We start from the raw sequence: 24,058 nt of genomic DNA, 5'->3' as shown, positions 1-24,058 counted from the left end.
AATAAGAAGTTCATGTCCCACTCAGCCAAGGACTCAAGGTTGACTTTAAAGATTAAAAAAGCCAAAAATGTCGAAAAAAATTAAGGGATTTCAAATTCCGTAAGGAGAAAATGGTCCATGAGGCTTATACTGGTGTACACATCATAAATCAAACCACTGCTCACCAACTGACACATACTCAAAGCGATTGGAAGTTTGATCTTAAATGTTGATGACAACTAGTAAGGAACATTCAAGACGGGTAGATGGAACAGATGATTGAACAACAAGTGCATTAGTTAACATCACATACTTTAGTGGTAGTAAATGGGCTCACCCATTTCTTCAATTGCTTGTCCATGCACACCGGGCATCTGTACACTCTCTGTTAGCTGCACAGGTAACAGAGTAGAATACCGACACAAACTAATAGTACTGAAAGAAACTTTTCTTTTTCCAATTCTTTGAAGAGCTTGGTAGAATTATACAGGAACAATAGTGCGTTCATGAGAAACACCATACGTAAAGCACCTGTTCTACAATTAATCGAGATATTTGAAAGGTTAAGAGTGTGTAATAAGCCAACAAGGTGCATATTATAATCAAGGAATTCGTAAAAATCCAGTGACAGAATCATAAACATAAGCCTTGAGAAATATTACAGATCCATTGTATTGGGAAAATCCATAAAACAAGAGAAACTTCGAATAACTAGCTTTGAAGAAACAAAAGTAAAACAGTAGAGGAGGATAAGTTTGCCTTTGCAAAACTGAGGCTTTGTGCAGGGCAGATACTAACTTCCATAAGCGGCAGAGTGGCCTTAGAGCCATATGATCAAGAAACAAGAACGTCGAGATATGCTAATAGAACCTGAATCAGATTTTATCAGCCAGATACCTGCCCAAAGAATCGATGGGCTTGTTGGAGATTGCGTTTTCCATCCTTCTGCGCCTGATTTTCATCCGAGCAAGATAATCAGCCGCTATCCAAGCAAAGCTCAACAAAACTGTCTTCCCGGAATCATCCATCTCCTGCAGCTCCTTGGACTTTTTCACCCAACTATCGTGGTATGTAACCTCATACCAAGCCGATGCCTTTCGCTCATAAAGAGCATTCTTCTCATGGTCGGGGAGCTGGTCAAATTCAGGGCCCATGCACTCAAAAATTTTCCTATAGTCCTTCCTGAGGGCACTATAGGCATGCTTCAGTCTTTCCTTCAGCTCCCCTTGTTTTTTACTACTGAACTTGGGCATAGACCATATGTGTCCAGTGACGACCTCATCTTCACTATTCACTTTGTACTGTCCTAAGAGGCCGATCAACTGTCCATCATAAGAACACTTGCAGCTCCATGCATCAGCAATAAAATCTTTTGAACCTGCAACTTCAAGTTCTTGATCATAGAAGATGTGCTCTGCAGGGTATGTCAGTTGGGAAGAAGCTTCGTAATCTAGGTCATAAGCATCTCTGACTCTACGGTAGAGCTTGCCTAAGATCTTAGCTGAATTGTACGACTGAAGCTCTTCTTTCCCCATGAAGTCCGGATACATCTGTGGCTTCAGATCTGGAGGCATAGACACAATCTTTCCTGTTTTGGGGAAGTCAACAGCAATGGCTGCAAGCTCAGCCAACTTAATGCACTTCTCATCCAATGCCCCATATTCACTGAGATCAGCATGAACCACGTGAGCATTGCAGATGGTTCCCAGACTTTCGTTCACCATGTTCTTCGTGAAAAATTCAATGATGTCCTGCATAGGCAAATCATTTTAAAACATATACCTCTAATATCACAGGAATAAGTATTCAGTTCTACAGCTTTTGCAACGTAAAGAAATAATAAGAAGAATGATACTGAACCAGCAATCAATAGTCACCACATTATTTAAGACAAACCAAATGAATTTCGCATGTGAACACAACCAACCAAGCCTGCCTCATGAAATAATACATTTCTGTCATAATATCATCGCAGAACAGAAAGACTGTTTGCATACATCACATTGCAGCAGAACCATTACTACCTACCTAGGTGGAGATAAAAGCATAAAAATATATGTACATGTATAAACTTTATAAAGGAAAGTGAATTACCAAGTGCGTCACTTCACGTGGCTTGCGCTTTACTTCCCCAGGCTCATAGTCCATTGGCGTCCAGCTTCTCTTGCTCGGAGGAATAAGAGTATCATCCCAAGTAACAAAATAGAGATCTCCATCCAGATCACTCCCAGATGCTTCATTTGCATGCGGTCTCTCTCCCTTCTGAGGGAAGACAAGACAATCATAAAGATGGTGGAGCCCAGGAACATCAACTGCCTCCAGAATCCGCACATCTCCAGGGTGCAGACACGGGTTCTTAGCAATCACTACAAGGCCCTTGATCACTTCTAGGTCTTTCTTGGTCTCAGAAAACTCTGATCCATGATTCGCAAAACAATCTTCTAAAGATGGCTTTGAGACCTGAATGAAGCACTGACCATATTCAAGAGCACCAAGCTCATCTAAACATCCCATCAACCACCTCCCAGATTGGACGAAAATTCTGGACTTCTCCCTAAGGTCACCAAGCTGGGAAACCCTAATGCTAGTCAGCATCCCTCGTAGGTGAGGTTCACTGTGAGACCTGAAACCAGCAGCTAACATCATCGCTGCTGTATTCCCTTGATCAGTGCATGAAGCTGTAAGTACATCAAATGCCATGTCTGGGTCTTCGAGGATGCGATCAAGTCTTGATACCATTAATTCCTGCATTCTCCAAAACTTTTCATCATGGACTTCTAAAGCTGACAGTAGAGTCACAATTTGACGATTCAGAAAACCAGGCTGGAATCGAGTCCAAGAACAAATCTCAAGTGTTGTGTGAACTGAATCGAATTTCTTCATGCTTGGACGGAGTTGCAAGCGTGGTCCATTGTTTTTAGCAGGCCAACATGCAACAACACCTTTGAAGCCTGCATATCTTATCTGGTAAGCACAGGGCTGTTTCGTATTCAGCTGCAATTTCTCTGCAACTTCTTTTGCAAGATCAGCAGATATCATGCCTATTCCATCAGAGAATACATAGTCATTTCTCTCAACGTCAGGAAGCCTCGAATTAATTTGTGCAAAAGGAACTTCAACTGTAGCATAAGTTGAAGAGAAACACTGTCCCATTCTTGCGGCACATTTCGCAACATTGCGATCAGTGAATTTCCCCATCCATTTTTTGATGAGGTCAACACTAGTGTTGCTGTCTTCAGCAAAGAACCAGGCTGAACGGTCCCTTAGTTGATTTGAGGAGAAGGCCAGAAAAGAGTATCTTCGACCACACAAATGGAACCCATTGGATAAAATATCCTTCACCCGTTTGAACATAGTGGTCCTTTGCGGGTTGAGATTTGAGGTAATTATCCTAACAATCGGAGCAGCGTAGTACGTGAGCACATTTTTGTTAAGGGTCTGCATTGCTTCATCCATGAAAGTTACTCGTAGGAACCGATCAGAGATATTTTTGTAGTTTCTTAATACTCTGTTCGACAGTTCAACCTCAGGTGGAAGACAATAGGCTTTTGATGGAGTTATGACCAATCTTCTAACTTCAACAATATCATCCATCTGCTCTGGCCTCTGAAGGAGTTTAGGATTTTTAATCAGCCATTTTCTCACAGAATCCAAAGCCCTGTAAGCATCATAAATGGGACGCTTGTAGGAATACATGTGCTTAAGGACAACCAAATTGAGCTCCTCTGATTGACTTCTCAACAGGTCAAAGAACTCCTTTGACATCTGATGTTGATTGATTATGCCTTTGTGCACAACAGCATTCACCATAAACATGACCTTGAAATTCAGACCTTCCTTGAACTCAAAGCAAAAAAATGGATCTGACATTGGCACCCCAAAATCAGGCTCATCCTGCACTCGGAGGCGTTCTTGTGGACTGCTATTCACAATCGGCACTCTGCGGTTTTGTAGATATCCCAATGCATTCGCAAGTTGTTTAAGGTTTCTAGGTCGGGCAGAAATTCGGTAAGTGTTACACCTACCAATTGCCCCACTGGAAACAAAATCTGTTGTGCGTATCCATGGATCATCATCATCCAACAAATCAAACGGAACTGATTCTTCAATGTCATCATCTGCAGTTCTATAGTAAAGCTGAGGTGATGAAGCCAGCTGAAATAAAACTACCAAGGAAGAAAAATCTTTGTAGCGCTTGATTTCATTTATTTCCCTAGGTACGAACTCAATCTTGAAATTGCATTTTATTACAGCCGGCCTGGCTTCACCTCTCAGGGAGAATGCAGTATCCTTTGTAAAAAGAATTTGGCACGTCCCATTGAATGGATCAACAAGAAAATCAACACCTGTTCGAGGCCCCCTCCAACCAACAACAAACTCATCCCGGCTCTTCATAGCCCCAATCTCAATGCTGACATCTGGTACCTTATAGGGCGCTGTAGTTCTTCTCCTCTCTCTCAAACGGAAAGGATTTTGTGGCCCCATACTAACCTTCAATGTATTTCTGCCCAATCTAAGGTCTCCAGAACCTGATAATTTCATTGCCAATGCTGATGAATGTGCAACTGCAAAATGCACAAAAGCATGAGGCTCAACCTTCTCGTATTCAATTTTTCTCTGCACCCTCTCAGTATCAATCTCGTAACTTGGATACGAGTCCTGGGGAGTTGAGGAAGTCTTGACTCGACACCTCCAGACAAGTCCAACATTATCTTCAAGGTAGTCCGAAAGCATCTTAGCTGTGACATTATTCTCTAGCCCTCCAAGGCTAATTTGAGTGATACCCATGTCTTTATCGCCCACCTCTGCCATTGTCTTTTACGTAATAGTCAGGAACTTCGTACCACAAAATCTGCAGGAAATACAAAATTCATCATCAAACGACATGGATGTAGAGCCTAAAAATATGAATAGCTGCAATGTGAATTAGCATCGAGAAAAACAGTTATGGAAATAACATGATCTGTGATAATCAATTGAGTATACAAAGCACAAGTATTCCAGAGATGTAAAAAAGCAACTGAAGAGGGGAAAGGCTGACAGGAAAACCCTTAAATAGGAAACAACATACACGATTAAATACAAACAGATACACTTAGATGGCTATGAGTCTGTATCTATCCAAATTCAATTGATCTGTAGTCCAGAACAGTCAAGAATCTGCCACCTTCCCCATAAAACAAGTACCCATATTTGTAGCGAGCCTCACATAGTTTGAGTAAATTAGTTAAATTAATTTTCCTCTGACAAACATATCCAGATTCCGAAATAAAACCCCTAAAATAGCAAGAAAGCACACATAAACAATCACCCTTCTTACCAGTGAATTTCAGCAGCAAACAAGGATTTAAAAGTCCTCTATGCTTAAAACAAATCATCACTCAAAATTCATTCAAATAAATCATTCACGGATACAATCAACATCACCTTAAGCCAATTGTAAACTAGGGAAAACACCATCTGCACATCACACAAGCATGAGCCACATTTCCCGTCAAGCAAACATGGCCTATTTGGCATAAGACAACACAGGAAAGGCCCAAACCTACTGAACGAGCTTAGAACCAACTCCACCAAACCAATCACTGATACCCTTCCAATCACTGAAACGGTGAGAAACACAAAAGAGAATGAAAAGTTTCTCTCCAATGAAAGATAGAATACACATAAACTGATTCATTAACAAACAAGCCAATAAAATAGCCACATTTATGTTATTATGTATACCTCAGTTTTCAAATTTCGGGAAAAAAATTAAAGAAAGACAGAGACATTCTTGGCAAAGCATAATCATCAAAAGAAGAAATACACACCCAAACAGACTTTTCAAGTCAATTGCCAAATAAAGCAACAATTCATTTACTACTCAAACTCAAGCCATCCACCAATTGCACCGAACATCATTTAATTTTTACGAACACTCCATGACTGAGAATGCCCATACCGTAAAAGCATAACAAAAATAAAATAAATAAATAAACCACTAGCTAGCATTGAAGCAAGCTCATTGTCTCGATCAATCGATCGATCAATTACTGCATATCATCAAATCCCCTAACAAAAACAATAAACTCACAATTTGGCAATTTGCATTGACGCACAAGCTAGTCGATCAGCACAGTTTTCTCAGTGTGCGCGCATTAATTGGGGAATGAGTGAGGAGTGAGAGGGGGAAATCAACCAGGAGTAAAAGTCTTTAATCAAGTTTGGGAGAAGTTTCTGAAAAGTTTCAATCTTTTGATTTTTTTTTCTTTCTAAATTATAAGTACTATCAATAACCTTTTTATTGTTTTATGTGACAGCGATGGATTGACGAGGGAACTATCTGTCCTTCATCTCCAATGGTTCTGGACAAGCCATAAGTCAGTCATAAGCTAGCCACAATTCCTCGTGTCACATCATCAGCATTTAAAAACTCCTCCTGTCATATCATCAGGACAAGCAATAGGCTAGCCACAATAAACAAAATTATAAAAAATAAATAATTATCAATCACACAAAAATACGGAATTAAATTTACGACACAGATACGGAAAAATTCAATAATAACATTTAAATTTAAAAAAATACATTAATTAAAAAAAATTACATTGATTAAAAAAAACCCTCTTCCACCGCCTCACTCGTCGTGGCTGTCGCCGTCGCCGTCGTCGCCGCCCGCGTCTAAGCCCCCCAACTGTGCCGCAATGGCATCCAAATCGACCTGCATACTCTCGAGCATTGAGTGAAGAAACCTCTTTTCCACAGGGTCAGTTGTCGCCTTCCAGTCAGCTAAGATCTTGTACATCTGAGCCCGCATTTATTGACACGCGAAGAAGGCGAGCTCGGTTGTCGACTTGCCAACAGGGGGGATGTCGACTGGACCTCCTGGGACCCCTGGCGAGCCCGTTGCTCCCGCCTTTGACCAACCGGGCGAGTGCGGCGAGTAAACGCGGGAGGGGACGGGAACTCATGAACATCCTCGGGGAGGTCGTGGGAACCGCCGCTACTGCCGCTGTAATCACCGGTATAGTTCAGTCACTGCTTCTTCGGCCAGCCAGCATCGTCACCTGCCAAAACTTCTCGGAGTCCATCAGCACCTCATAGCAGTTCCAGTATGTGAAATCCTTATAAAGCCCGGGCACGGGGAAGGCTTTCTCCGCTATCCTCCTGCAGTCCTCGTCAGTTTGGCCACTGGTATGCATGCGGAGGGCGTTGGTGTACAAGCCCGAAAATCGGGAGACCGCAACCCTGATTCGGTCCCACCCCTTCCGGCACTCCTCCCCGTTGTGTGGCCTCTCCTCCAGGCAAAATGCCTTGTAGGCTGCTGATATTTTAGCCACAAGTTGATGATCCTCTGATTGTTCGAATCGAGTGGATCATCGCAAACACTCACCCACACCTTGGACATCGCGCCGTTCTCCGCATCCTTCCACTTCCTCCGTGTCGGGCTGTCGTCATCAGCCGGTTGCGACGGCTCGCCGACCACCCTCTTGCTCTTCTTCTTCTTTGGCGCGCCCCGACCCCGCCCTACTCCCCCCGTTTGAACGGGAGTGTCCGCATCCCCGAGATCTATCCCCAACTCCTCTAAGGAGAAAGTATCACACCCAGTGAACTGCGTCTCCGATGGGGTCGATGTGTGCGAAGAAGCAGTCAAAAAATCAAAACTAGGAGGATAGACGTTGTCCCCCCCCCGGTTGCATCCCCGGCTACCACCCCGACATCATTTGCATCTCGGGTGCCCACCCCGGCATCATCTGCATCCCGGGTTGCATCCCGGTACCCCCAGCCCGCCCTGCATCGTCGGCCCGCCCTACATCCCCTGCCATCCCGGCATACTACCCTCGGATGCCATCCCGGACATCATCTGCTGCCAAGAGTACATGTTGTAGTACCCGGCAAATCGCGTATATATAGTGTTTCGAAAATTAAATAAAATAATAATAAAAAATCGGCTGGTCGATCGCTCGCTGATCGGGAGCCTGCAATGGCAGCCAGCCGATCGGCGAGCGCATCGGCCAGCGCCCGAAAATCGGCGTGCTCTCGCCGATTTGCCGCTCGCCGGCTACAATGGTTCGGCGAGCGGACCTGCCAGCGCCGGGAATCGGCTAGCCGGTCCGCTCGCCGCCATTGTGGATGCTCTAAGCACAAATTATACTTTTATTTTTTTAAAAATACTCTATTCCTCCGTGTATAATACTCCTTCCGTTCTACTTTAGGAGTCTCATTTGAGATTAAATAGTTTTAAGAAATGTAAAGGAAAGTTTGGGGGAAAAAATAGTTGAATGTGGGTCTTACTTTTATATAATTTTATAATAAAATGTGAGTGAAAAAAGACTAGTGGAATGTGGGGCCTATTACCATTTATGGAATATTTCAATCGGGACTCCTATATGGGGTGACGGCGGAATAAGACCTTTTTTACTCCACAGGATTTAAGAAAAATTGTGTTAAGTGAGTTAAGTAAATGAATACTCCATTCGTTCCGCAGTAGTGGAAGCATTTTTTTTCGGTACGTGATTTAAGAAAAATTGTGTTAAGTGAGTTAAATAAATGATGAATAAAGTAGGAAATTAAAAAAGGTAGAGATATGAAGATAGAATAAAGTAGTAAATGAGAAGAAATGTGTTGACTTTTACTAAAAAAATGAAATGACTCCACTACTATGGAACGTACCAAAATAGTAAAATGACTCCACTACTATGAAACGGATATAGTAATAAAGTAAGAAACGAAAAATGTAAAGAAATGAAGAGAAAATAAAGTAAACGTTGTTACTTTTTGCTAAACTTATAAAATAATAGTATTACATTATCTTTACCAAACTTATAAAATATTCCATCTGTCCGACAATAATTGTCACTCTTTTCCATTTTGATCCGTCCCACAATAGTTGTCACACTTCATTTTTACTATAAATAGTAAGCATGTCTCACATTCCACTAATTCACTTCACTTACATTTTATTATAAAACCAATATAAAAAAGTGGGTCTCACATTCCATTAACTTTTCCAACCAACTTTTATTTACATTTTTTAAAACTCTTACCCACAATAAAAGTGACAATTATTGTGGGACAGGGGAAGTAATATTTTCGTCAAACAAGAAATTTCACTTGCAATGAGACGGAGCTCAATGGTAATATTTTTAAATGATATTGATATTTCAATGATTAATTTGAGTAATTTTTTCAAATTTAGCAGTTTAATAGATAAGACGTTTTTACTCAATCTAATAACTCAAGGTTCGAGTTATCATAATACAAAATATGAAACTATAATTGAATATTTAAAATTAAAGAATATTCGACACACTTTCACCATGTCTACACATGTCATTTGATCACACACAGCGTGCATGCCACTTTTAATTATTCGAGCAAAAGAACATTGTGCATCTTTATACTTTTATTTTCTTAAGTATACTATTTTAAAATTTCAAAAGTGTCTATTGTAATATTTAATAGGAGTATCATCATATTCTTAAATCTTAATCAACAATTTAAATAACACCCAAAATACGCAGCCAAAATATATATCTAGATTCTAGTTTTTTCATTAGTTTGACATTATTTTATTTGATTATTTTTCTTATTATTATTAGAAGTTAAACTATACCAAGAAAATCTAAAAAAAATACTATAACTAAATAAATACACTCACGCACCTTTACCCCCTCTCCATTTTTCTGACACAATCCAAATGCATTAACAGCATACAAGCTACAATTAACTACTTTTAACCATAATCACAACAAACTTTAATCTCCTCTCAAATCAAAGCCACACCCAACAAATTCCAGATCACATATTAATCAAAATTTTATAAAAACATCTTAATTAAATCCCCCTTAAAATGTCCCTAATCGCCGAGGCGCCAAGCTTCCTCCAAGTCTTCTCCGACGGCACCGTCGTCCGCACTGACCACCGAGCCGCCGCCTGCTCCGCCACCTCCAAGGATGTCACCATCGACCCCTCTAAGCCCATCACCGCCAGAGTCTTCCTCCCCTCTGCTGCCGCGCCGCCGGCACCACTCCCGGTGCTCCTCTACTTCCACGGCGGTGGCTTTTGCATCGGCTCCACCACCTGGCTCGGCTACCACGTTTTCCTCGAAAACCGCTCCGCCGCCTCCGGAGCCATCATCCTCTCTGTCAACTACCGCCTCGCCCCCGAAAACAAGCTCCCGGTCGCCTACGACGACTGCTTTGCCGCGCTCCAGTGGCTCAACACTGCCGACCTATCCCGTGTTTTCCTCGCCGGCGACAGCGCTGGAGGCAACATTGCCCACAACGTCGCCATAAAACTCGTTGGAGAAAAAAATACCAAGATTTCAATCAAAGGGATTATACCGATCCACCCGTATTTTGGCAGCGAGGCGAGGACAGAGCTGGAGGCGGAAGCAGGCTCGGTGGAAGAGGTCAAGATGAACGACATGTTTTGGAAGCTAAGCTTGCCAGACGGGAAAGATCGGGATTTCCACAGTTGCAATTTCGAGAGGGCGGAGGTGGAGTGGGGGTTGTTTCCGGCGACAGCAGTGTTCGTTGCCAGAATGGATTTTTTGAAAGAGAGGGGAGTTATGTATGAGGATTATCTGAAGAAGAAAGGTGTGAAAAACGTGCGTTTACATGAGGCCGAGGAAGAAAAGCACGTTTTTCACGTATGGAATCCGAACTCAGATGCTGCTGTTTTGCTCCAAAATCAGATCATAAATTTCATGCAAAGCTTCTAATTATGATTTATAAAAGTGACATTGGTGCTTTAAACACGAATCTTAATTGGCAAAACAAATGTAAACATTGTTCTTGGTTGAATTCAAAATACTTGTTCAGTCGTCGTCTTCTTCATCAAAATCCTTAACCTTTACATCTGCATCTTCCCCAAACTGAATAGACATGTCAATTTGTGACAGAATATACTGAATGCTGCATCAACAAAATGTAATATTAGTTTCACAACTACATCTAAAATAAATTTGCTTTAAACATTCATATTATTCATGTCACAAGCTAAATATCATGCCACAAGATGCATAATTAGATTGTATTATACCTGCTCTCTTTTCTCAGATCAAGAGGAAAGAAGCTCACCATGCTGTACTGGTCTACCTGAGGCCACAATTTTGAAGCTGTTAAAAAAATTCCAATGGCAAATACTTCGGATATGCAACCAATTCTCGTTTAATGCTAAGACAAACCAATGCATCTCATCAAAACTAGAAGAGTTCTCCTCACATAGATAGGTAACATTTGCATTCGTATAATTTCTTTACTGTGAAAACCACAATATCGAAACATACCAGTTCAATCAAACTCTTATTAAGTTTCCCAAACTGTGGAGCCATGCGCTGATTCAACTCAGCCAACAGAGTCTGAGGTTCTGGATTCAAGTAGCTAAGGGAGCACAGCAAGTGATATCAGCTCGAACAAAAACAGATTAAGCTAAGATAATGACAGAAAAGATTTATTTAATGAAAGCAGCACTGACTTCTCAATGTCCCTCTTGTTTCTCACAAGGTCCATTTTGGAGAGAATATTAACATGTGGTAGCTCCAGTTGAACCATGGCAGAGAGTGAGGCCATACACCCACTTATGAACTTGGTGACGTCTGTTATAAACTAATACAGTATACAAGAAAGAATTTCAGAATAGATAGAGATGAAATGGACATACATGCAAATAAATTTGCTAGAATACATGCATAAGTACCTGTGAATCAAGTAGGTACACAACACAGACATTGAAGTTTTTACGCTTTAAATGCTCCACAAAGTTCTTCAGCACAGGTACATGGGAGAAAAGTTCAATCTGGCCTAAATGACAAAAGAAATTGAGGCATCGGAATGTGTGGCTATAATATCATAGTACTATTGCACGACTTAAGTACTTGAACATAGAGACAAAAATGTCAGGAAACAGTTGTGCTACCTGGGCAGTCAAAAACTAAATAATCATCATCCAAATAATTATCCAATTCTTCTGTCAGCCACTCGTCCAGATTTTCTTCCAGGTGCCTGAGGTAGTTAAGGCTGTACAAAGTTTCATAGAGCGTAATGACCATCGAACTGATAATCACAGTTATAAAGAATTGAATGGAATCATATATAGTGAAGGATACTCCATGCAGTAAATAAGACCACCATTTGGCCCCAATCCAAGCTCCTCCATGACGTCCTCCAGCGAAATGAGTTCCCTAATATCTGAAAACAAGCGTCCAGATTAAGGTCATGCAAATCGAAATATGTTTCAGTACTAACAACAATAAATAAACCAAAAAGTTGCAGGGTCTCACCCATCGCCACAGGATAGTCGAAATTCTCGGCAGCTGGATCTAAGTTTACAATATTAATTGATCGGCCAATAGTTTCGCAATGTTGGGACAAGCTAGAACAGTAGGTAGACTGCAACAACCGGATATAGTGCATCTTAGTCAAGAGCATACTCATCATAGTAAACCGGAGAATGCACGAATAAATAAATCCAAATCACCACACCTTTCCACTGCCAGCAGGGCCAATGACCAGCTGTGCGTAACCCATGATAGTTTCCTATTTGTTTTTCTCCTATGGAGGTTCGGATAAAATCAATGGCTTGTAATACTCCAAAACCTGCAACCAAAGCATAACTCGTGATTCAAGCATCAACCGCAAACAATAATTCAGCCATTTAATCACTCAAAGTCAAAACAAACTCTTCAAAACTAGCAAATACATTACATAAATCACTTATAAATATATAAGGTTTATTTCTATTTTGGTCCATTTTAAGAAAAAACCCAAAAATTCCAAATACCATGTCCCAAACGAACCCGACCTAAAACAAACAACGCTGACAGTGATTAAGGAGATAATACGAGTTTATAACGGCCTCAATGACTCAACCCACATCGAAGCATATATAGTTCCGAACCAGAACAAGAGCTAGCAAAATGAAAACATTGCTAGCAACTAAAAATGTAAGCAAAGCTGAAAAAACACAGACGGGTAAAAGGCAACAATATATATGAAAAATTAGAAGTTGAGTTCATCACAAAGCTTACCAATTTTCCGGTGAATTCCACTGCAACGGAGTGAGCGATGGAGAAGAGAAAGTAGTGCAAAACCCTAACACTTCTCCAATTTGGGCGTTTTATGATTTTTTTTTGTATTACTGTAGAATACTGAGTATTAATTTTATTCTAATTCTATTATTCAAATTAATCGTGGTTATTAAATATATCGATTTCAATTCTTTTTAACAATTAAATACAGTATTACTTTTTAAAATAAATAATGTACTTTTTATAAGAATTTATATTTGATGAAATTCATGCAAAGTGGAATGGAGATTTTAGAAAATAAGAATAAAAGATTATGTAAATTTGATAATATGATAGTATGACGGAGAATGGATGTAATATATTTGCTCCATGGATTTATAATATATCATGGATTATAAATTACTCCATTTAAGTCCACGTGTTATTTAAGAGTAGTCTTATATTCCTTCCGTCCCATTAAATATCAAACATTTAGTTTCGACTTGAGATTTTATGTAATGCTGTTTTGTGAGTTAATGAAAAGAGAGTAAAGTATAGAGAGAAAAAAAAGTAGAGAGAGTGTTGTTTCCATTTTTAGAAACGTTTTATTTTTAATTGGACAATTTAAAAAGGAAAACGTTTCATTTCTAATGGAACAATAGTTTGATTGATATTTAATTTAACATCATTGTAGAGTTTGAAATATCACAATTTAATATTGACTTTGATAGTTACAATTAACTTATGAAAACCATTTCTAATTATTAATGTTTTAATTAGATAAAAATTCTTTTTGACCATTTTTTACATTTTTTTAAAAAAATCTCCCATTTTTACAAAAAAATCTGTATTTGTATATTTTGAGAATAAAACCCTCCCTTCCAAAAATATCATTTCGCATTATATAATTCCTAACAATTTTCTCTGCAGAAATCAGAATTCTAACCCTAACCGTTATCGATCACGTAATCCCTAATTCAATTCAGCAGGTTAGCAAAGCGATAAACCCTAAATTTTCAGATCACGTCTCTTCAAGTGTGTGCATTTCGAGCTATGTATGAATATATTTGCTGAATCAAGTGGCGGGAGATTTAATTTTGTTCGTCGATAGGTAGAGCTTCAATCAGCAGCAGAAACAATGGGCGAGACGAAGGAGACCGAAGCCTACGAGGAGGAGCTTCTCGACTACGAGGAAGAAGAGGAGAAAGCACCTGATTCTGTCGGTGCCAAGCTCAACGGCGAGACCGTGAAGAAGTGAGTTCCACAATTCTGAAGAAATTTCGTTATTTAATTATCATTATCAGTTACTGAGCTCTGCCCTAAATATTTTGCTTGTTTTGTGTATTAATTTGTTTGTCAAATTGTTTAGTTGTTTGAGCACTCCGTTTGGAGTAAGATTTATGACGGTCACAGAGTTCAGCCTATATTAACCCATAGCTGCTTTTACTTATTTTGCTTGAGTTTGGGTATATGAATTTTGCTAATCACGACTCACGAGATGGAAGAAATGTATATTAGGAATCTAGGATGTTGTTTATATCTATGCAGGTGTTAACTTGCATTATTTTGCGTTTCGTGTACAGGGGATATGTGGGGATCCACAGTTCAGGATTCAGGGACTTCCTCTTGAAACCAGAGCTTTTACGTGCTATTGTTGACTCTGGATTTGAACATCCATCAGAAGGCAAGATGCGTTTTTTGTGCTTGGATACTACATGGTCTCACATAGTATTTACTAGATGTGCTGAGTCTGCTGATCGGAAATGAGAGTTAATATTGTATAGTTTGTATACAAATTGGTTATATTGAAAGTTTAATCCATGAGAATCTATCTTAGACTTTCTTAATCTGCCTGCCTTCTTTTGTATTGAAAAGAGACTTATGATTGTTTGAAATGATATATGTTTCAGGTAAATCATTATTATCACTCTACCTTGGAGAAGTTGCATAATAAAAACTTTTTTACTTGAAATTGAGGCTTCCTTGGATCAATTTTTTTGGGTTCTTCGCCAGTTCAACATGAGTGTATTCCTCAAGCTATTCTGGGAATGGATGTCATCTGCCAAGCCAAATCTGGTATGGGGAAAACTGCTGTATTTGTTCTTTCAACATTACAGCAGATTGAACCAGTTGCAGGCCAAGTTGCTGCGCTTGTCCTGTGTCATACGAGGGAATTAGCTTACCAGGCATGTCTTCAGCAATTGACACTATTTGTTTTGTGGATAGATTGGCTGCCCATTTTCCATAGATAAATGTCTCTACTTTGGCTTGCAGATTTGTCATGAGTTCGAGAGATTCAGCACATATTTACCAGATATCAAGGTAGCTGTTTTCTATGGTGGCGTGAACATCAGAGTGCACAAGGATCTTCTGAAGAATGAATGTCCTCACATTGTTGTTGGAACTCCGGGAAGGATACTTGCTCTGGCTAGAGACAAGGAACTTTCTCTGAGAAATGTGAGGCATTTCATACTGGATGAGTGTGACAAGATGCTCGAGTCTCTTGGTTAGCTCTTAACTCGATAGCCACCTTATTTCTTCATGTCTAGTGAAAGTGAATTTCTTTAACTTGTTTAATCCCACTCCAGATATGCGAAGGGATGTGCAGGAGATCTTCAAGATGACCCCTCATGACAAGCAAGTTATGATGTTTTCAGCTACTCTCAGCAAGGAGATTCGACCTGTTTGCAAGAAATTCATGCAAGATGTAATGTCCTGTGGCCAGTCCTTGAATTTTAGACGTCTACCATGTTTCCTTTTCCCCAGATTTCTGCTGTGGACACTAGCTTATGAATGCAGTGGCTGATGCACAGTATGCTTAAGCATGCTGTGCTAATCTATCCAACTGACATGAAGTGACGGTTCATTTTAAAGATTCAATAGGTTGGCATAAGAGGTGGCCAAGTACCATAGCTGTGGGCCCTGCTCTCACTGTTGCTGTTGTTTTAGTTGCCATTTTGGGTTCACCCTTTTTTATTTTATTTTTAAGATTCCCTTTCTAGTGGAGCATTTAGGGAACGAGGATACAGAGACTTTGCTCATGAATTTCATAATAGTTTTGTGAACAGTCTTGGTGACATTCAATTGGCACGAGTTGTGAAGTAACTGCAAGGAGATGAGTCTGACGGCCCAGAACCTAAAATCGGACCTTTTTAGATCGTCATTCATTTCATACTGGATACCTTAGCTTCAGATGGCTCCTAATATGCTTTACCATGACATTTCTTCATTTCAGCCAATGGAAATATATGTGGATGATGAAGCCAAGTTGACCCTTCATGGTCTTGTTCAGGTTTTGGATTCAATATTCCTAGAGCTTATCTGGACTTTGAAATTATTATTTTACTTACTTGGTGGCTCTTCATGGCAGCACTACATCAAATTGAGTGAGCTAGAGAAAAATCGGAAGTTAAATGATCTGCTCGATGCCTTGGATTTCAATCAAGTGGTCATCTTTGTCAAAAGTGTCACCCGAGCTGCAGAGCTAAATAAGTTGCTCGTGGAGTGCAACTTCCCATCTATATGCATTCACTCTGGCATGTCCCAGGAAGAAAGGTGTGTGCTCTCTATCACTGAGCCTTTTCATTTGATTTTCCGTCACTTTGGTACATTGATTTTTGTAGATGCTTCATTGAACTCTCTAGTCAACATTAGGGGTTGTACTATATGTGTTAAAAGATTTCATGAAATGTACTCAGCAATCTTTGTGACCAATAATGTAATGACATTTGAGAATGCAGATTAACTCGGTACAAGAGTTTCAAAGAAGGCCATAAGAGGATTTTGGTAGCTACAGACTTGGTTGGCAGAGGAATCGACATTGAGCGAGTTAACATTGTGATCAACTATGATATGCCGGATTCCGCAGACACTTATCTGCACAGGGTACGCTCTTTGCTGCTTTCTTTATTCTCTTGTCCCTTCATAATTAGTAGTGTCAATTGATTTTGAATTACTAACGTGGATCTCGGGTCTCCCCATTTTTCCCATTCGATTTATAGGTTGGTAGAGCTGGGAGGTTTGGCACCAAAGGGCTGGCCATAACATTTGTTGCATCTGCATCTGATTCAGATGTTCTCAATCAAGTTAGTATTATTGATGCACGACAAACTTCCTACAAAATACTTACTTTTGGCTGTGAACATACATACTAAAGTTTATTGTGTTGCAGGTTCAGGAGAGATTTGAAGTTGATATTAAGGAGCTTCCTGAGCAAATCGATACATCGACATACAGTAAGTTTTTACCCCCCACCTCCCCAAAAATAAAATAAAATCAAAGATACTGAAACATTGCCAATTTTAGTAGGCTTCGCAGAGCTGTGTATGTTCTGTAACCGATACTAATGGTTGATACACGCAGTTTAGCTTATGTTTCTCCTCTCGTATGCAGTGCCATCCTAAGGAGCCCCCCGTAGAGGCAGTGCAACATCACGTTCTAGTTTTCTTATTCCCTCCTTGTAGGGTAGACCTTTATCCCATGTATTCTTTTTTTCTAGAGAATTTGACGACATTCTAATGCTGCAGCGCAGATACATGTTATTGATTATAGACATCATAGTCACAAAGATTATTGGTGATAATAGTTTTTTGTTGTTGCTTTTGTGGCTAATTTGTCATTTTAATACATGTTATTGATGATAGATATCATAGTCACAAAGATTATTGGTGATAATAGTTTTTTGTTGTTGCTTTTGTGGCTAATTTGTCATTTTAATATTCTTTCGTGTATTATGCTGGATTGTAGTTTTGTTGGGTAACTGGATTTCAAAGATTTGGTTGGGTCACACCAAATCTAGTGAATTCCTACTAATCACAATTATAGGTTAACGAATCTTCCACTCTCACATAATAATGGTGCTATCTCTACTTAGATTATTAGCCTCAATTCTATCATATTCTTTATAATTTATTGAGGAATGGAGGTATTTAAATTTTTTAGAAGGAATATCTTTTTAGGTCCACGAACTTTGCCAAAGTATCATTTTAGATCCGTGAACTTTGAAAATGTCATTTTTGGTCCGTCAACTATAAGTTAATATCATTTGAGGTATTTTGAACTTTTTTCGGACGAAAATACTCTTAAGATCTTCAAAGGTCAATTTTGACAATTCTTTCGCCACTCATCTTGCGTCAGAGACCTAGAGTCTAACAATTTTTAACAGCAAGTTTTTATACTACCTTAGTAACACATTAAGTGTCACATTTAGTATGGGCGCGAGTTTTAAGAAGGTAAAGAAAAGTGAGTTGAATAAGTTAGAGGATTATGAGTTTCACTTTTATATATATATATAGGGGAGCGTTATTCTCCTTTTCACATCTTAGATCTTTTTTCCTTCTTAATAATACGCGTTAGATCTAAGGCATCAACGGATCAGATTGATTCTATAAAACTGGTTCCGTGTTGCATTATAGAAGGTGGTTGTATGCATTACAGGGTTATTATTGACATTTGACGGAAAAGTAACTGCCACATTTTGGTATCTGCGAATAATGCACCACATGGTCACGAGTAATGCATATAATTGACTATATAATGCACAATATGTGAACTGCAATGCATACGAATAAGATGTACCATGTTATGATGTTTGGACACACGTTTCTTGTTTCCCCTAAGGGTTTAATAAGCTTAGGGGCTAGGGTATAGTACGTAGACACTTATGTAATCTTCACATGGTAACGAGTAATGAATATAATTGACTATATAATGCACAATTTGTGAACTGCAATGCATACGAACAAGATGTGCTGTGTTATGATGTTTGACACACGTTTCTTGTTTCCCATAAGGGTTTAATAAGCTTAGGGGCTAGGGTATAGTACGTACGCATTAATAACAAATTATAAAACGATACGAATAATTCACCAAATTGTCACGAGTAATGAATGTTATTAACTATATAATGCACAATATGTGAACTGCAATGCATACGAATAAGATGTACCATGTTATGATGTTTGACACACGTTTCTTGTTTCCCCTAAGGGTTTAATAAGCTTAGGGGCTAGGGTATAGTACGTAGACATTACTAACAAATTGTTGTTATTGGAATATACGTATGTGCATTATTTGGTTTAGGTAGTGCATTATGTAGCTGTTAATTGTCATTATCTCAGTATATTATGCATTATTAGAGGTATTGTGTATATGAGTTAATCAACGGATTGAAGATTACATACGTGCATTTAGTAATGTCTACGTACTATACCCTAGCCCCTAAGCTTATTAAACCCTTAGGGGAAACAAGAAACGTGTGTCAAACATCATAACATGGTACATCTTATTCGTATGCATTGCAGTTCACATATTGTGCATTATATAGTTAATAACATCCATTACTCGTGACAATTTGGTGAATTATTCGTATCGTTTTATAATTTGTTATTAATGCGTACGTACTATACCCTAGCCCCTAAGCTTATTAAAGCCTTAGGGGAAACAAGAAACGTGTGTCAAACATCATAACACAACACATCTTGTTCGTATGCATTACAGTTCACAAATTGTGCATTATATAGTCAATTATATCCATTACTCGTTACCATGTGAAGATTACATACATGTCTACGTACTATACCCTAGCCCATAAGCTTATTAAACCCTTAGGGGAAACAAGAAACGTGTGTCAAACATCATAACACAGCACATCTTGTTCGTATGCATTGCAGTTCACATATTGTGCATTATATAGGCAATTATATGCATTACTCGTGACCATGTGATGCATTATTCGTAGCGGTTTCCAGCCATTATTAGATTACTATTGTACCCTCATAATGCACAAAATAGGACAAATAATGCAACACGAGATTAATTACCCAATGTTGATCTTGACCGTCCATTTCTCTAATCTAATGGCTGATATTAAGAAGGAAAAAGGAGGAAATATAGAAAAAGGAAATGAATACATCCATATATATATATATATATATATATATATATATATATATATATATATATATATATATATATAGGGATATGATCATATCCTTTTCCCATTTTTTTTCTATTGTCCTTCTCAATCTCGGCCCTCTATTTTCAAGATCTGATGGCCGAAATTTAAGCTTGTTTTCATTATTTATATTATTAAATTAATTCGAAAAGGGCATTGTTGGGAGAGTTTTTTTGCAGCGGTTATTTCAATTCCATAATTCTCTCCATTAAGTTTGGTAAGTATATTTTCTAATTTATTTTCCATATTTAATTCTTCTCTCCTCCATTTTCACGGTTTACATTGTTGCAAATCACAAAACTCAAATTCCATTCGTCTGCCATAATTTTGAGAAGCTACTATTGATTTCCTTCATAAGTTTTGGTGTTTTCAATTAGGGAAGAAGACATTTTAGTTTGTTTTTATTTCGTATTCATTCGTAATTTCTTTTTCTTCTCTCACATACTTGACTCGATTTTCTACGTTGAACACGTATGGTGGAGTAGTTTCTCGCCTAAACCCGAATTCTGGAAGTATTCCTCGATTGGTTTCATTTTTTTTAACAATAAGAAAGTAATTTAGTTAATTCTTCATTGTATTACAGCAAATAATGTACCAAAAGTATCTAATAATGTGCACGGATCATTGAATAATGCACAGATTGAAGAGAATAATGTTGAAATGAAATTGAATTCATGCCCTTTGGGTTTAGCAATCTATGGGGCTAGGTTGTAGTACCTACTCACAAACGGAACCATCACAAAGGGAAGAGAATTTGAATCATTCCCCTTGGGTTTAGCAACCCATGTGGCTAGGTTATAGCACCACCACAAGAATTCAATTTTATTTTTTAATGTGTTTAAGATTTGGTACAACAAATAATGTATCAATAGTACTCCCTCCGTTCCATAGTAGTGGAGTCATTTTGCCATTTTGGTACATTCCATAGTAGTGGAGTCATTTCCTTTTTTAGTAAAAGTTAACACATTTCTTCTCACTTACTTTACTCTCTCTTACTTTATTCTCTCTTCATCTCTCTACTTTCTTAATCTCCGTGCCGAAAAGAAATGCCCCCACTACTATGGAATGGATGGAGTATCTAATAATGTGCATGAATCAGTGAATAATGTACAGATTTGAGAGAATAATGTTGAAAGGAAATTGAATTCTTGCCTGTTGGGTTTAGCAATCCATGGGGCTAGGTTGTGGTACCCACTCACAAACGGAATCATCACAAAGGGCAGAGAGTTTGAATTATTCCCCTTAGGTTTAGCAACCCATGGGGCTAGGTTATAGCACCACAACATGAATTAAATTTCATTTTTTAAAACTACTCATACAATCAGAACAAAAGCGTCTCATACACATATACATTATAGGACACAAATCGTCAATTACTGAGTAAATAAAATCCATTACACTGAAATATTTTCACATTAAGATTTGTTACAGCAAATAATGTACCAAAAGTATCTAATAATGTGTACGGATCATTGAATAATGCACAGATTGAAGAGAATAATGTTGAAAGGAAATTGAATTCATGCCCTTTGGGTTTAGCAATCTATGGGGCTAGGTTGTAGTATCCACTCACAAACGGAACCATCACAAAGGTAAGAGAGTTTGAATCATTCCCCTTGGGTATAGCAACCCATGGGGTTAGGTTATTGCACCACCACAAGAATTCAATTTTATTTTTTAATGCGTTTAAGATTTGGTACAACAAATAATGTACCAATAGTATCTAATAATGTGACAAATCAGTGAATAATGTACAGATTGAAGAGAATAATGTTGAAATGAAATTGAATTCATGCCCTTTGGGTTTAGCAATCTAAGGGGCTAGGTTGTAGTACCCACTCACAAACGGAACCATCACAAAGGGAAGAGAGTTTGAATCATTCCCCTTGGGTTTAGCAACCCATGGGGCTAGGTTATAGCACCACTACAAGAATTCAATTTTATTTTTTAATGCGTTTAAGATTTGGTACAACAAATAATGTACCAATAGTATCTAATAATGCGCACGAATCAGTGAATAATGTACAGATTGGAGAGAATAATGTTGAAAGGAAATTGAATTCTTGCGCTTTGGGTTTAGCAATCCATGGGGCTATGTTGTGGTACCCACTCACAAACGGAACCATCACAAAGGGCAGAGAGTTTGAATAATTCCCCTTGGGTTTAGCAACCCATGGGGCTAGGTTATAGCACCACAACATGAATTAAATTTTATTTTTTAAAACTACTCATTCAATCAGAACAAAAGCGTCTCATACACATATACATTATAAGACACAAATCGTCCATTTCTGAGTAAATAAAATCCATTACACTGAAATATTTTCACATTATGTTAATAAGTTAAAACTACTCATAAAATCAGAACAAAAACGTCTCTGAAACATATCCATTACAGGACACATATCGTCCATTACTGGGTCAATAGAATACATTACACGGAAATATTTTTACATAATGTTTATTAGTTAAAACTACTCCCTAACGTTGATGATATCTAAACCCTAGAGGTATGACTGGAACTCGTGGACTGTGCCGACGGTTGTGTTACTTACTTCATAGTACACCCTAGCCCACGGGATTGCTAAACCCTTGGGGAGTAAGTTAAACTTGCTCCATACACCGCTTCGTCAATGTCCACCCTCGGCTGCTTCACTGCTGTCCAAAAATCAATAATGTATTGCATGTATATTATATAATGCACAATATTAACTGTATAATGTTTAAAAGGAAACAAATAATGCACCAATGAATATTACATTATCTCAACCATTGATGTTGTATAAAACCGATGCATATACAAAAAACATAATGTACACCACTCCCTACAATAATGTACATATGGCAGGAAATAATGCACAACTGAAAATTAAACAACAAAAATATTTGTACACAACTACCTATAATAATCTACTAATGACATCAAATAATGCACAAATGAATAATGCACACTATTCCCTACAATAATGTACAATTTTAATCAAATAATGCACGAACTTGAATACAATGTTCAGTCATTTACAGTTTTTTTTCGAAACATAGTCATTTAACTTCCACCAAGAACCATAATGTACACCACTCCGTACAATAATGTATAAATAATCCAAAAAATATACAAGCAAACGCAAGTAATTGCTCACCTGCAGCCTGGGTTGGTTGGCTTTTGATAGGCATGCCTCTCTTCGTCATTGCAGATCTGTGAGACGAACCACAAATCAAAATCGGATACGATTTTCACTACCAAATCGCTCAATAGACAATAGTAAACCAGTCATTAACTACAAACTTTAATAATGTACATAACCCTAACAAAATAAAAAACGATTCTTAGATTTATGAAAATTCTCGAAAAAAATGAGTTTGAAAAACGTGATATTGTTTGGGAGAAAACATTGAATCGTCGATCTGGCGGTGAAAATCGTCGATTAACACTGTGTATTACGAAAAACTGAAGCATTGAAACCCTACCTTGTTGTCGATTTGAACTTGATGGTCGCGGGCGAAGGGAGTGTGGTTTCGTCTGTGATTCGCCGGCGGCTAGGGTTTGGAAAAGGGGGGAATTGAGGGAGACGAAATTTTGATTATGCGTTGAGGATTGTGACGGTTGGAGTGAGAGAGGGAGTGACTAGATGGAACGTCAATGAAAATCCCGCTGAAATCTCGCCCATTCCATTTTAATTCATTGTTGTTTTACAATTATACCCATATAATGCACAGAATGAGCCTAATAATGCAACACGGGATCATTAGTAAGCTTCTCATCCGGATCGTCCATCCCTCAAATCTAACGGTTCCAATTAAGAAGGAACTTAAATCTAAGGGAGGAAAAGGAGATTAACACTACCCTATATATATATATATATATATATATATATATATATATAAGTGTAGTACTATATACTAACATATGTTAAATAAATATAAATATCAAATTAAATAAGTTTAAAATTAAACCAACATGAAAATGTTACACAACATATAAATACTTTCTTTATATTTTTTGCCTATAAATTTGTCTCATTTTCTATCTTCTTATTCACAACTTCATTCTCCCATTGCATTATTAGATTTCTCAAACAAAAATAAATATTTTCAATATTTGTTAGTTACAACACTTATATAGGTCTCTA

General features: G+C 38.3%; 4 protein-coding genes across 7 annotated transcripts; 2 read left to right on the top strand and 2 right to left on the bottom strand.

Moving 5' to 3' along the window:
• Positions 1 to 553: 553 nt before the first annotated feature.
• On the bottom strand, positions 554 to 6,211 carry LOC121783934 (RNA-dependent RNA polymerase 6-like). Of its 3 annotated transcripts, none has more exons than XM_042182118.1 (4): positions 6,056 to 6,211; positions 5,407 to 5,582; positions 2,074 to 4,831; positions 554 to 1,730 (listed from the first exon to the last, which is right to left on the bottom strand). In XM_042182118.1, exons 3-4 carry the CDS (start codon positions 4,789 to 4,791, stop codon positions 855 to 857), a joined length of 3,594 nt encoding a protein of 1,197 aa, XP_042038052.1. In that variant the 5' UTR covers positions 4,792 to 4,831; positions 5,407 to 5,582; positions 6,056 to 6,211; the 3' UTR covers positions 554 to 854. The 3 variants fall into 3 exon arrangements, with proteins under 3 accessions (XP_042038052.1, XP_042038054.1, XP_042038053.1); XM_042182120.1 differs by having other exon boundaries at positions 5,525 to 5,582; XM_042182119.1 differs by lacking the exon at positions 5,407 to 5,582.
• Positions 6,212 to 9,614: 3,403 nt separating this feature from the next.
• On the top strand, positions 9,615 to 10,786 carry LOC121785041 (probable carboxylesterase 17). Its single transcript, XM_042183377.1, has one exon. The coding sequence runs from the start codon at positions 9,815 to 9,817 to the stop codon at positions 10,685 to 10,687; it is 873 nt and encodes a 290-aa protein (XP_042039311.1). The 5' UTR covers positions 9,615 to 9,814; the 3' UTR covers positions 10,688 to 10,786.
• Positions 10,660 to 13,128, bottom strand: LOC121785042 (GPN-loop GTPase 3-like). The gene is made up of 10 exons (XM_042183378.1): positions 12,995 to 13,128; positions 12,450 to 12,563; positions 12,248 to 12,356; positions 12,074 to 12,155; positions 11,884 to 11,969; positions 11,665 to 11,768; positions 11,443 to 11,573; positions 11,255 to 11,348; positions 11,008 to 11,063; positions 10,660 to 10,880 (listed from the first exon to the last, which is right to left on the bottom strand). Exons 2-10 carry the CDS (start codon positions 12,492 to 12,494, stop codon positions 10,784 to 10,786), a joined length of 804 nt encoding a protein of 267 aa, XP_042039312.1. The 5' UTR covers positions 12,495 to 12,563; positions 12,995 to 13,128; the 3' UTR covers positions 10,660 to 10,783.
• Positions 13,129 to 13,840: 712 nt separating this feature from the next.
• LOC121785448 (DEAD-box ATP-dependent RNA helicase 15-like) lies at positions 13,841 to 17,615 on the top strand. 2 transcript variants are annotated; one of them, XM_042183882.1, is made up of 12 exons: positions 13,841 to 13,962; positions 14,085 to 14,227; positions 14,557 to 14,657; positions 14,987 to 15,159; positions 15,248 to 15,479; positions 15,562 to 15,680; positions 16,209 to 16,265; positions 16,344 to 16,528; positions 16,714 to 16,858; positions 16,975 to 17,058; positions 17,145 to 17,208; positions 17,366 to 17,615. In XM_042183882.1, the coding sequence occupies exons 2-12, from the start codon at positions 14,112 to 14,114 to the stop codon at positions 17,374 to 17,376; spliced, it is 1,287 nt and encodes a 428-aa protein (XP_042039816.1). In that variant the 5' UTR covers positions 13,841 to 13,962; positions 14,085 to 14,111; the 3' UTR covers positions 17,377 to 17,615. The 2 variants fall into 2 exon arrangements, with proteins under 2 accessions (XP_042039816.1, XP_042039817.1); XM_042183883.1 differs by having other exon boundaries at positions 13,851 to 13,962; positions 14,089 to 14,227.
• The last annotated feature ends 6,443 nt before the right edge of the window (positions 17,616 to 24,058 follow it).

The sequence above is a fragment of the Salvia splendens genome, chromosome 21 (genome assembly GCF_004379255.2).
Source record: "Salvia splendens isolate huo1 chromosome 21, SspV2, whole genome shotgun sequence".
Lineage (NCBI taxonomy): Eukaryota > Viridiplantae > Streptophyta > Magnoliopsida > Lamiales > Lamiaceae > Salvia > Salvia splendens.
Note: the sequence above shows the minus strand (reverse complement) of the source record. Positions and strands in the feature narration are given on the sequence as shown.

What these genes read in the sequence shown, in the direction of transcription:
- LOC121785448 (XM_042183882.1), top strand. Translation starts at nt 14,112, where the DNA reads ATGGGCGAGACGAAGGAGACCGAAGCCTACGAGGAGGAGCTTCTCGAC. An exon ending in CGAGGGAATTAGCTTACCAG is followed by an intron (nt 15,160 to 15,247) that starts GCATGTCTTCAG and finishes TTTGGCTTGCAG; the next exon opens with ATTTGTCATGAGTTCGAGAG. An exon ending in GGCATGTCCCAGGAAGAAAG is followed by an intron (nt 16,529 to 16,713) that starts GTGTGTGCTCTC and finishes TTGAGAATGCAG; the next exon opens with ATTAACTCGGTACAAGAGTT.
- LOC121785041 (XM_042183377.1), top strand. Translation starts at nt 9,815, where the DNA reads ATGTCCCTAATCGCCGAGGCGCCAAGCTTCCTCCAAGTCTTCTCCGAC.
- LOC121785042 (XM_042183378.1), bottom strand. Translation starts at nt 12,494, where the DNA reads ATGGGTTACGCACAGCTGGTCATTGGCCCTGCTGGCAGTGGAAAG. An exon ending in GGTCTTATTTACTGCATGGA is followed by an intron (nt 11,970 to 12,073) that starts GTATCCTTCACT and finishes TAACTACCTCAG; the next exon opens with GCACCTGGAAGAAAATCTGG. An exon ending in TGTACCTACTTGATTCACAG is followed by an intron (nt 11,574 to 11,664) that starts GTACTTATGCAT and finishes ATACTGTATTAG; the next exon opens with TTTATAACAGACGTCACCAA.
- LOC121783934 (XM_042182118.1), bottom strand. Translation starts at nt 4,791, where the DNA reads ATGGCAGAGGTGGGCGATAAAGACATGGGTATCACTCAAATTAGCCTT. An exon ending in CACGTGAAGTGACGCACTTG is followed by an intron (nt 1,731 to 2,073) that starts GTAATTCACTTT and finishes TTGCCTATGCAG; the next exon opens with GACATCATTGAATTTTTCAC.